The following is a 13,355-nucleotide window of genomic DNA, read 5'->3' on the forward strand; positions in this document are numbered from 1 at the left end:
AGCTGCTTCATGACCCTGGACATTCAGGTGATCCCTTGGTCTGTCAGTATATCCATAGGGATTACCATCCTGGAAAAGATTTCCCACAAAGCAGTGGCCACTGTAGTGACCTTCATGCTGAGTAGAACAATAATAATAATAATAATAATTTTATTTCTAATATACCGCTATACCCTAAGTTCGAAGCGGTTTACAGTGAAGTCGTGTCTAGGATACAGGATAATACAAAGTGAGCAGGTACTGGGGTGATTACAATAAGGTACGAGATATTAACACGAAAAACAGTTACAGGATGTTTACAATGAGGTACAGGGTACTGGGGTGTTTACAATAAGGTACAAGATATTAACAAGAGAACAGTTACAGGATGTTTACAATAAGATACAGGATAATACAAAGTGAGCGGGTACTGGGGTGTTTACAGTAAGGTTCAAGATATTAACAAGAGAACAGTTGCAGGATGTTTACAATCAGATACAATAGTCTCTGGATACCAAGTGCTGTAGTTCAGAATGACTAAAATATACTTGTTAACCCAGGTAGTGCACTCCAGAGATCCCACAAAGTCCATGGCCACTCAATCAAAAGGGGTATCAACCAGGGGCATAGGCACAAGAGGGGCCAGTGGAATCTTTGCAGGACTAATCAACTAGTATGTAGGGCAAGATTGACAGAATAATTCTATTTGCTTGTATATGCCTGGTCAGAAAAACCAGGCCGTAATCCATTCTCAGGTTTTCTCCTCCCCCATGTGACCTCCTAGCAGGTGACTATGGGTTAACTGCATGACTTGCCTGTGGTAGGGCTGTGGAACTAACAGCTTCTCTATCTCCTCCTCCTCTTCCAGGGTTCCCTTGGCCACCCTATACACCAGACCACTTTTAATTATGAAGTATGTAATTCTGGAATTCAGTGGCATAGTAAGGGGAGGTGGACTGCCCTGGGCACCGTCATAGTGGGGGCATCGGCACCTCATCGCCCCCCATACCATGCTCATGCCCTCTATTCCCCATCCTGTACCTCTTAAAAATCTTCAACAGTGTGAGCAACTACTTTAGCCTGCTGTTCATGCTAGCCTGACTCCCTCTGAAATCACTTCTAAGTTGCGGGGCCAGGAAGTGACTTCAGAGGGAAAGCCAGCGTGAGCAGCAGGGTGGAGAAGCTGCTCATGCTGGCGAAGATTTTAAGAGGTACAGAGGTGGGGAGGGCATGAGTATGGTGCAGACGGAGCAGTGGGGGGTGGCACAGAAGGAGTGTGGGAGTGTGGAGAGGAGGGCATGGGGTGCCTCCTATCCTCACTATGTCAATGATAGGATTGCTATGTTAGTGGGATCTTGATGGCCCACAGGATTCCCATGTTTCTCTAAGGGACTCATCCTCAGCCTCGTATCTCTTAAAATCCCTTGGGGACCCAACCCCCTACCCCATTCGGGCAGGATATCCATTGAGACTGGGGTATCCTGGTCCTCTTCTCCTGATACTGGATCATCATCAACTGCAGTTCCCAAGTTCAAGGGACAGCACAATTTTTCCTTTCGCCATTGTTGGTGGGTTTTAGACTCCTTTAGGTACTCTATATAGAGGTCAGGGTCCTCCAAAGGACCAGCAGTAAATTGAGTTCAGATAGTTCCAAATTTTGGGAAGCTCCGGCTCATGACAACTGGGTAGGGAAGCTGTGGCAGGACCGCTGCATCCATCTGGACTTGCCCCACTGGAGTTGTAAGGGACACATGGGCTGTAGGATACTGTCTGTGATCTCCATGCACATATAACACCACAGTCCGCTCATAATTTATTTGCATCCAGGTAACAGTTTCTCTTCTTACGAATGTCTTGACACTACCAAAATCAGAGTTCCCATTCAGTTTTACTTCTACCAGGCAGTTCCTGCCTTCAGGTTGAGAGGCTTCTACAAAACTGCAGTTAGAATCTCGGAGAGAGCGGGAACCAGAAGGCCTTGAGCATGTGCAGGCGCTCAAGGCCTAGCAGAGATCAGTGGCAGGCTCTTTCGGCACCAGCACGTCCCGTGGGTTGGTGCTGCATGCCGGTGCCCGATCGCGGTAATGGTTTGGGCAGGTGGATGGGCAATGCCTGTTCTTGGGGGCGATGCCAGTTCTTGGGGGTGGGGGCTTGCATATCGAGTCAACGCTCAGTTTACGAGGCAGATTTGTGAGAGTATTTTGCTCATCTTGCAAAACCGTATTACTCGCAAACCGAGGTTTCACTGTATTTGCAAATCAACAGAAAGTAGGGAATAAAAGATGACTTCCACTTGGGAAACCAGTCATTGATCAATACTGATTTATTGGTAAATATACTGTATGGCTCTAATCAAATGCTAAGTTCAGCCTTCTTCAGGAATCTCAGTGATGTCACCCATTAGCAATTCCAACTTTCATAATCGCTAGGGAGTGGACAGTTCTACCAACATGACTCATGTTTTACAATCCTGCTGTATCATGGTTTGTCCCATATGAACATAAGAAATGTTGCTGTTGTTGTCAGACAAGTGGTCCATCATGCCCAGTAGTCCACTCACGTGGCGGCCCTTTGGTCAAAGACCAGCGCCCTAACTGAGACTAGCCCTACCAGCGCACATCCTTGTTCAGCAGGAACTTGTCTAACTTTGTCTTGGATCCCTGGAGGGTGTTTTCCCCTCTTTGCTTCACCTCTGTTGTCCCTCTACATTCTTCAATTGCTACAAGAGCTAGGGCCCTCTTTTACTAAGCTGCAGTAGAGGTTTCTACCACGGCCTGGGGCACTAAATGATCTGATGCTCACAGAATTCTATGAGCGTTGGAGCAGCATTGGAGCATTTAGTGCTCTGGGCCACGGTAGAAACCTCTAACACAGCTTTGTAAAAGGTGGGGAGGGGTGACATTGTTGAGATCCCTGAAGAAAACTGAAGTTTGTTGAATGAATGCCTTTTGAGTTTATTGATTGTATGAATTTTGCTAGAAGGATCAACTCTGGATTACTCTTATTACTGAATGGCCATTCTAATCAAACACTGATATATGCTGACTCAACACTGCCAGTGTTTCGACATAGAATGATGTACAACTCTGACACTGACAGGCTCATAATCAAAAAACATAGATGTCCAAAAAGCTTCTTAAGTCGGCACTTGGGAGGTCTCAAGGGCAGGTTAAACATGGAAGTTTTGCTACGATAATCAAACATTCTGCAAGACATCTTGGACGGAACTTATACATTTGGAACTAGACCTATTTTAGAAGAGTAAGTTCCACAAAGGTGCCCAAACTGACCAGATGACTACTGCATGTATCAAGGTAAGACACCCCCACACTCCCCCAATGCTCAATGACCCCTTCCACCACACAAAAATGAGAACAAAAAGGTACATACCTATCTCTATAACAACAGCATCTGGTATGAGGAAGACTAGCAGAGCTGCACACAGGTGTCTTAAGTAGCCTGGTGGGTGGGCTAATGAACCATAAAGAGGAGGACGCAAGATCATAAGCCGCTCTAACCACTACATTTATGGTAGAACGTATGAACTCACACAAATCCTACTATACTGCCATATAGGTGCCACCTGCAGTCAAAAGTGCTATTGGGGTGGTACACAGAAGGGTATAGAAGGTTTAGGGGAAGCGCAAAGGCAGGGCCGCCATCAGGGCAGTACTACCAGTCCTGCATTCAGGGGCCCGGAGCTGACAGGAGGCCCGGGCTCACCCAGGGTCCTGCAGTGTTCCCTCTAAGGTGAGCGCATGAGCGATCGCTCACTATTTTCAGTGGCGTCGCTCATACGCTTTCCCCTGTCGCTCACTCGAGGGCGGGAGGAGGTGAGAGGAAGCGGCGGCGGCGGTGGCGGCCTGTATTTTAAAGTTAAAAGATGCAGCGGCGGCTCCTCTCAAGATCCCCGACTGTATCGGGGATTCGTGAGAGGAGCCGCTGCCATGTCTTCAGTGTCCTACCAAGGGGGGGGGGGGGCGTCCGCCCTGGCTGTGCACCCACCCTAAGGTTGCAGTCGGAGAGGAAGTTCGGGCCAGCCAATCGCTGCCTGGCTGGGCGGAACTTCCTCTCCGACGGCAGAATTCACGTTGGGGGAATGCTGGTTGGCCCGGTGGGAAGCAGAGAGAGTTTGGGGTAGTTTCCCCCGATGGTTGCGGCGGTGGCTTTGGGGCCTATTTCCCCCGATGGTGGCAGCAGTGGCTTTGTGGAGGGTAGGGAGAAAGAAAGTGGGCAGGCAGAGAGACAGAAGGGAAACAGAAAAAAAGAAAGTTCCCTGCGCTAAAAACTGCTATTGTGGTTTAATAAAAAGGATGGGGGGTATATTTGTCTATTTCTGTATGGTTGTTACTGAGGTGACAATGCATAGAGTCATCTGCCTTGACCTCTTTGAAAAAAACCCAGAATAGGAATGATAATTAACATTTTCTCAGCGTATAGTGTGCTTTGTGTTTTTTTTAATTTTATTGTTGGTAGATCATTTTGACTTGGTCATTTTAAAGTAGATCGCAAGCCCAAAAAGTTTGGGCACCTCTGAGCTAGAGCGTTGAAACTGTGTATTTCTATTTTATCCCCCCTTTTACAAAACTGTGGAGCGTTTTTTAGCGCCAGCCGTGGTGGTAGCAGCTCTGATGCTCTGAATTCTATGAGCGTCAGGGCTGTTACCACTGTGGCTAAAATCCACACTACAGTTTTGTAAAAGGGTGAGGGGTTAGTTTGTGATGACATATTCCATACTAGGCAAAGGTGTTTTCTGTGTTCTGTTTGTTCAAAAGACATGGTTTTCTGTTAGGATTGACGGTGTAGGATTGATCTGTGCTGGTCTGGCTTGTTTAGTTTTACAATGGGTGTATTGATATACTGCTCACTGCAATATGTAAGATGCTGCCTTTTCCTAGGTACTCATGTGTGACGGGTAGTTTGTTACTAAAAATCATGTTTTTCTTACAGATGGGGGGTGGGGTGCCAAAAAATGATGGGCCCCGGGTGTTACATATGCTAGGTACGCCACTGTATGTAAAGATACCAGAAAACTGGCTTAGCAAAAACTTTAAGTAAATTGTTATTCTTCTAAGTTTTGAGTATTTAACCCTCCCACAATCTCAAAGGCACTCGTTTCAAGTTTATTGAGATTTTGATTTAAAAGCAATATCAAATATTTTCAATGCGTATAACAAAAATAAATTTGGGGAAATAAATAAAACCATTTGAACAATAAACATACAAACATATCCATAGATGATTAAAATTACATAAGGAGTACAAGGACAAACTACATTTGTTTAAAAATGCGTCCTCCGTGCCTGCTCATAAATTTGTGGAGTATGTAACTTGTCGCTCATGCATATTTTTTTTTTGCACACACCTCATCAATCCTTAGAGGGAACATTGGTCCTAGGCCACCATAGCACAAATTCCTGTATTATGCTTCTGCTGTGCACAACAATAAACAATAAACACTGTTGTCATACTTTTTTTTGTCCCCTGTTGATTTCCTGATAGCACCCCCCCCGGACAAAAGTGGGGGGAAGGGGTGCATGGGGGGGGCCCAATAGGATTGCTCAGTAAGGGGCCCAGAAATTTCTGATGGCGGCCCTGCGCAAAGGGGTTATGGTGAGATATACAGCTGGCACCCTTTATGTGAAGTTTACAGTAGTGGCCTCTAAGTTCCCATTGCTCTGTTGGGATGTCTGTGACCAGTCCATTACAATGTTGGCCCCACCCAAATGGTCAGGATTAGGATGTTTGATCGAAAATGGGGTATAAAGTTAGATGTTCTAGCGACCTAGATGTCCTGGTGGCCAAGATGTCTAAGTAGATGATTTTCAAAAAAAAATTATATTTGGACGTCCAGCAGTTTGCCATTTGAAAATGGCCATTTTTATACCTCCAACTTTGGATGTTCAACAGGAAATGTTCAAGTTTGACTTAGACATTTTTTTCAAAAATGCCCCTCTGAGCCACCAGGAAAGATCCTAAAATTGCTTTCTGAAAATTATCAAGTGTGAATATGAACAGAAAAACTTCATCTCTCACATCAAAGAAAATACAAAAATACTACAAATCTCAGTTCATAATGAAAAAAAATTTGACTTACGATGTTTGCGTTTGGGATGCACCGTCAGTCACATTCTTTGCCTCAGCTTTACCTTTCTCTTAAGAAAAAAACATATAAACAATGAGCAACTGAAATAAGCAGATATCTATAATACTTTGCTATTTTAAACAAAACTACAAAAGACATGGAGGACAATAATTTTTAAATATCCTCATAATCTGTTTGTCTGAATTAACCCAAGCCAAGGTTTATAACAAAGCTGGTATGAGAAAGGGGGGAAATAACTTGAGCTAATAAACATTAACTACCTTTTATGCTCAATTTTAAGACAATGAAAATAGCACATCACATGAGATCATGTATTGCAATTATAGTTTGATAATCACAAATCTATATTTTTGGGTTTAAAATCACCCATTTCTCCTGCTTCTAAGAATACCCAGGCATAAAAAAAGGAGTTTCTGGCATTGAGGCCTCTTGCTTTACAATGTGGAGGCTCAGTTTTTTTTCTGCTTCCCTTATTTTTTTGTTTTAACTACAAAATAAATGATATATTTTTTGGTTACCTGATCATCTAAACTAAACTAAACTAAACCTTAAGTTTGTATACCACATCATCTCTACAATCGTAGAGCTCGGCACGGTTTACAGGAACTGGTATAAAGAAAGAACTCCAAAGTAAGAGTTACAGGAACTTAGTATAAAGAAGGTTTAGAGGAGCTTAGTATAAAGATGAAATACCATAGAGGGAAGGAAGTATTACATTTTTTAGAATAGCCAAGTTTTCAGATGTTTTCGGAATAGTTGGAGGGAGTCCAGATTCTGAAGTGGGGTAGTAAGGTTATTCCAAAGCTCTGTGATTCTGAAGGAGAAGGATGTTCCTAGTTTTCCTGCATGGGATACGCCTTTTAATGAGGGGAAGGATAGTTTGAATTTTTGGGTGGATCTGGTGATATCAGGATTCGAGGAATTCCAAGATAGTGGAATTAGGGGAGGAAGGATGCCGTGTAGGATTTTAAAAGTTAGGCAGGCGCATTTAAAGTGAACCCTGGAGATTACTGGAAGCCAGTGAAGTTTGGACAGAAGCGGGGAGATATGGTCAAATTTACTTTTTGCAAACATTAGCTTAGCTGCAATGTTCTGAATCCGCTGAAGTATTTGAAGGCTTTTCTTGGTTAGACTTAAGTAGATGGAGTTACAATAGTCCAATCTGGAAAGGATGATGGATTGTACAAGGACAGCAAAATGTTGTTGGTGGAAGCAGAATCTCACTTTCCTCAGAATGTGAAGGCTAAAAAAGCATTTTTTTTTACTAAGGAGTTGAGGTGGTCGTTGAAGGAAAGTGTAGAGTCAATGATGATGCCCAGAACTTTGCTTGAGAACTCAAGCTGCAGTGTGGTGCCAGAGGACAGTGAGATGAGGGTGGGTAGCTGATCTAATTTTGGGTCGAGACAAAGTAGTTTTGTTTTGGACTTGTTCAGTTTCATTTGTACTGTGAGGGCCCAGGATTGGAGGTTCATTATACATACTGTTATGTTCTCAGAGAGGTTAGTAAGGCTCGAGTCGGTTTCGAGGAGGACAAGGATGTCATCAGCATAAGTGTAAAGTGTTTCCAGAGGTGATAGATGGAAGAGTTTCAGGGAAGACATATAGATGTTGAAAAGAATAGGGGATAGAGGTGAACCCTACAGTACTCCACATATTGGTTTCCAAGGAGAGGACGTGGTGCCATTCATGTTAACAGTGTAAGAGCGGGAATATAAGAATTTCAAGAACCAGTCTAAGACTGTGGAGTTAATGCCTATCTCAGAAAGTTGGAAAATTAGAATATCGTGATGGCAGAAAGGTCGAATTGTAGTAGAACAGCAAACTTATTACGAGAATGTAGTTGTTGAACCTTTGAGATTAATGAGGCCAATAGAGATTCGGAGCTGAAGTTGGGTCTAAAGCTATATTGGTAAGGTAGGAGAATGGAGAATCTCTCTAAATAGGATGAGAGTTTGGTAGATATGGTCAGGAGATGAATATTTGCTATTGGACAATAGCTGAATGGCGTGGAAGGGTCTAGATCTGCTTTTTTCAGTAGTGGGGTCAAGGCAATATGTCCCATTTCTGCAGAAAAAAGGCCCGATAGTAAGGCAGAGTTTATAAGTTTGGTGAGGGATGAGATGGCCTGTGCGGGAATTTTCTCGTATAGGTAAGAGGGGAATGGGTCCAAGGTACAGTTGCAGGATTTTAGTTTGAGGCAGAGTTTAGAGGCCTGGGATTCGGATACGTGCTCAAAGACAGTCCAGGATCTGTCAGCTGGGAGAGGGTTAGGATAGGATAGGGTTGGAGTCGGTGGGTACCAGAGAGTTGTAAGAGACTGCTGGTGGGAAGAAGCGTCTAAAGGTAGTAACCTTTTCGTTGAAGAATTTTGCTAGATCGTAGGCTCATGGAGAGGAGGGGAGAATGGTGGAGTCGTTTTTAGAGGTTAAGGAGTGCTAGATGTTAAACAATGCACTACTCTGGTTGTTGGATCTGGAAATTTTATCACCATGGAGGTTCTTCCTTGCTTTTTTTAGTACTGTATTGTAGAACTTAATATTGACTATCCGCAGGGGATTTAGATTTTTTCCATTTACGCTCCAGTGCTCAACATTTCTGCTTCAGGTCTCTGTGGTACGGAAGATACCAAGAGGCCTTACGGGAGTAGGAGACAGTTTTAGTAGATAGTGGGGCAATAAAGGGTTGACCCCAGAGGTAGCTCTACTGGTTTAGGTTAATCTCTCTATCTCTCTCCCTTCATAAGCTTCTTACTTCAAAGGGCAGTGGCAGCGATTCGTACTCACTTCTGCTGCTTTTCACCCATGTGGAAATAGGAAGTTGTGTCAGTGAAGGTAGGGACGTGGCAGACAGAAGGCTTCTGAGCCAGCTGACCTGGAAACCACTTTGAAGAAGGAAAGACGGAGATGAAGGGCTTGTGCACCTTTGCTTGGTAGACCTGATCTCCAGCTTTATAGTTTCTCTACAGAAAGTTCTATCAGTTGAGCAAACCATATTTGCCTAGGCAAATGAGGTCACTGAACTGATGAGGTCACTGATGATGTCACTGAACTCTCATGTTGTTTGAGCTAATCCGCTACAATAAAACCCTTAGCGTGCATGCGTACTTCAATCTGCATGTCGCCATGATTCGTGACTCCGTGCTGCCACATGCGCAGTAGGAGCCTGCGGCGGTTTCCTTCTCATGCGCATATGCAGCAATGGCTTCCCCTCTCCCACACCCTAGCCAGCCTGCGCCTCGACGAAAGGCAAATGTCCAGGCCTCTAGGGGTCAAGGCACCGCTGCCAGGCGCACAGACAGCATGTGGGAACATGACCGCAGCTCTTTGGCGTTGTGAAGGAGCCAGATGTAAAAGGGAGGACAGCTTGCCTGAGAGAGACAGGGGGAGGTAAAAGGAAGGGAGAAGGGCTACTGCTGGACAGGGGGAGCAGGGAAGGGTGCTGCTGGACAGGGGGGAGAGACAGAATGAAAGAAAGACAGACAGCAGGCAGGGAGAGTGACAGAAAGAAAGAAAGAGAAAGAAAGAAATGCCTAAGTCTACACATATATTCTAGCACCCGTTAACGTATCGGGCTAAAAAATTAGTGTTACCATATTTTGCACAGATAAGCCTTTGACAGATTAATATAACAAAATATACAGTATAGTCTCAATTATTGTTTAAATGAGCTATGTAATAGTGTTACAATTAGGGTTACCATATTTGTGAAGCCAAAAAAATAATAGAACACTGTTATCTTAATTTTGATGTTAGGTGATAGAAGAGAAGAAAAGGTTTGTTTAGCTACAAAGATTTCTTTTACTCCCAGTGTACAAACTTTTAAAAAGTGTTAAAATTGCTTCCATAGAGCAAATTGCAAAATTGTGCTAGAGCTCTGGCCTGGATTATGCTGGACTTGAAAGGGTTAAGCAGTGGCATGCGATCAGGGCCTCCAGGAGATTCGCCCCACCCCTAAAGGCCCTGAGGGAACTGCTCTGAATTTGATTGGTTGAGCATACTACAGGCAGATTCTACTCAGCCAATCAAATTCAGATCCCAACCCAAGAGCCCTGCTTTTTTTTTTTTGTTTACTTTTATAATGGAAGCTTTTGGAGTTTTTGATATTCAGCTTCGCCTTTCAGAGGTCATGGATTTGTACTAACTTAATAAAGTGAAATATTTTGTACTGTGGGTCATATCAAGAAATCTCTGAATGGCTTAGATTTTCATTCAGTGATGTTTCCAAATACTTGCCCATGCCAGAAGAGGCATAGCATCATTATGGCCTTCTGGGAAAGAGCTCAGGAAAACAGCCTAGACAATGCTGTTAATAAGTCCATCACAGGCCATAGATCTAAGGCAATCTTGGCAGGATTTAATCACTGGGGAAACCCCCCCCCTCCTAAATCTGCTGTGATTTCCAACATAAATGTCACTATTATTTTGCTGCACATGTAACTTACTGCATTTCAATTTATCCTAAAACTAAAATACTATTTTATTTTATTATTTATTTAACTGAATATGGCTGATGAGCTATTTCCACTGCTGACACTTTATAAAATTAAGGTATAATCAACAGTTCACAGTCAATGTGGTTATTCATCTAATTCCAATAAAATATATAGTTCAATAAGAAATCAAATATAAACATAATTGTCTTCTATCTATAAAATATGAGCACAAATTTGTTTACAGGTCATATTCATATGTATAATGATTACTTGCAAATGAAAGAGAACCCCTTACAGGAAACATTAAGGGCTAGATTCACTAACCTGACTTCTGGAGCCGATTCCAGCGGGCCTGACGAATTCCCAAAACAATAATATTGAAATGAGGGCGATCAGAGGAATGCCCCCCTCCGACCGCACGGATCACTAGTATGTGATCCCAACGCATGCGCAGACCCTCTGTAGATGGTCTGCACATACGTCTAAGACCTTCTGAGCCGCAACTTTTTTTTTTTAAACTTTACTTTCTAGCCCATTGAGCCCGTGGTTTTTACCTGCTTAAACCTGCAGGTTAAAACCACGGGCTCGCTGTGTAGGGAAGGGCAGGAGAGATTTGGGGCGGCAGGCAGGAGAGATTCGGGGGAGAGCAGGATGGCAGGCAGGAGAGATTTGGGGGAGAGCAGGGGAAGGAGAGGTTCAGGGCAGAGAGATAAATATTGTCGGGGCAGCAGAGAGCAGGGCGTGCAGAGAGCAGTATGGCAATGGAGCTGGAGTGTGGGAAAGGACGTTTGTGACTTGTCCCCAGCAGTCACTTCTTGGGTTGATTGGCCAGCCTAGTCGGTTTCCAAGATTTCATAAGTGAATCTCTTTGCATGCCGTTCCCCTCATTTGCATGTGCGGATTGGAAGCGGATCGCAGGAGAGGTTAGTGAATCGGGTTGGAGGGAAATCGGGTCACATAGGGGTTGCAAACTGATCGGTACATGATTGGTTTACTAAGTCAATCTAGCCCTAAGGGGCAGATGTAGGGTAGGGGGTAGGGGCAGAATCCAGGTGAGACATGAACACTGACACCTAGCACATGCAAGCTTTTGTGACAGTCAATAATGTTGTCACACAAAGGGGGGAATTCATCAAAGGGTGATAAGCACGTTAGTATCCTCTAACTGCTAAAGACACCAATTTTACTCCAATGGACATCTTCAGTGGTTAGTGTGTGCTTATACGCTTAGTGCCCTTTAGTTCCTCCCTAAATGCAATGCTCCTAATTTGGCACATAGGGCTAGATTCACTATGCAAACCAATCGTGTACCTCTCGGTTTGTGCTCAATTTCCGACCCCAGCTCGATTCACTAACCACCCTCCACACCTCATCCGCACTGTATGCGATCAGTGCATGCAAATGAGTAAAAATGCATGTAAATTTCTTAACGTGTCAATTCATGAAACCATTTCCTCCAAACCGACTGGCCTTTCCATTCCAAAAAGTTACGACTGCTAAGGACCAGTCATTTACATCCTCGCCGGCTATTTCTGCCTAGCAACTGACGTGTGCATGTTAAGAACCCCATCAAAAATATAAATCTACCCCTCCAAAAATCATAAATATATCAAAACTTTTAAATATATGTAAACCTTCATGTACATAAGCGTTAGAAATAATTTTTTTTCTTTTTTGGAATGCGCATAGCGAGCGCGGGAGTGAATCTCATATTTATAATGCGCATTGTGAAAAAATCGTGGATTAACCCTGTGCGCTCCTTGCGCAATGTAAATTTCAAATATCAATTCCAAATAACCAAAAAACCCAAAAATCAAATAAAACTTTTATGGGCAGCTATCCCTCCCCCCTTCCTTGCAGCTGGACTGTTGCGTACATGTGACGTCAGGGTGTGGCTAGTGGTTGCTACGTGCTTCACGGCAAATAGAGCCACACAGCCTCCTGGGATTCGTAGGCTGTATATAACAACGCCTGATCCCAACGCATTCAACAGCTGTTAACTGTTGCGCCTTCTAGCAACTTGAAAGTACTTTTCCTGAGAGAAATGGACTGCGCTCGTCGGCTATATCATATGCTTTTTTTGGAATATTTTTAAAAAGCTACTGTCACAGCTTGTACAGCTAGCAACAGTACTTCAGAAAAAAAGAACGGTTGGTAAGAACACTTCCTTATTTATTGCCTTTTTTATGACAACAATGCTTTACGGTAGGCGCATTCGGAGCCCGTTAATGACGTCCGCGATTAAACCACACCCTATTTCTCTGCATGGGACAGTGATGTAGGAAGATCGCTCCTGCCCTACTTCACCTCTAGACCACCAGGCTTTAAAAGTAAGGTGTGGAGAGGTCCAGGAGGCGGGGGTGGTCAAGAATCAGCCCTAAAGTTATTTGCAAATTTTTTCTTATTTGCCCCTAACCCCCATGAATATAGAGGGATAATGTATTCTGTAAAGGAAAGTAGGCTCCTATTTTCCTTTATAGAATCACTACCACATAGTAGTGTCTAAAGCAGTCTTAGGTGCTATTAGGTGTTGAAATCATAGGAACACTCTATGTCAGGGTTTTCTTGGTATCAATGAATACACCTAAGCTAGGTGCTTACCAGTGACTAAGTCAAAACACGCCCAAGATATACCCAGAATCTGCCCTGATGCCTATTTTCTGGTAGGCACCTTTGGAGTACCGGTAGTCGCCTACGTCGAAGAGGTAGTGCCTACCAAGTTAGATGTTTACCATCTAATTAATTGCAATTTAATTGGTTTATAATAGTGATTTTTAATTAACGGTGCTGATTAAGGCTTATTAAATAATTAACCCCCCCCATTTACAAAGGTAGTGG

The 13,355-nt window shown here is 43.6% G+C and overlaps 1 protein-coding gene across 1 annotated transcript in view; it reads right to left on the bottom strand.

Moving 5' to 3' along the window:
* The window catches only part of AFF3 (AF4/FMR2 family member 3), a 568,800-nt gene that overhangs the window by 258,374 nt on the left and 297,071 nt on the right, over positions 1-13,355 (bottom strand). Inside the window, exon 7 of the mRNA XM_033950007.1 lies at positions 6,077-6,134. Within this exon, the coding sequence (XP_033805898.1) occupies positions 6,077-6,134 (58 nt within the window). The remainder of the gene's footprint in view (positions 1-6,076; positions 6,135-13,355) is intronic.

This window comes from Geotrypetes seraphini, chromosome 6 (genome assembly GCF_902459505.1).
Source record: "Geotrypetes seraphini chromosome 6, aGeoSer1.1, whole genome shotgun sequence".
Lineage (NCBI taxonomy): Eukaryota > Metazoa > Chordata > Amphibia > Gymnophiona > Dermophiidae > Geotrypetes > Geotrypetes seraphini.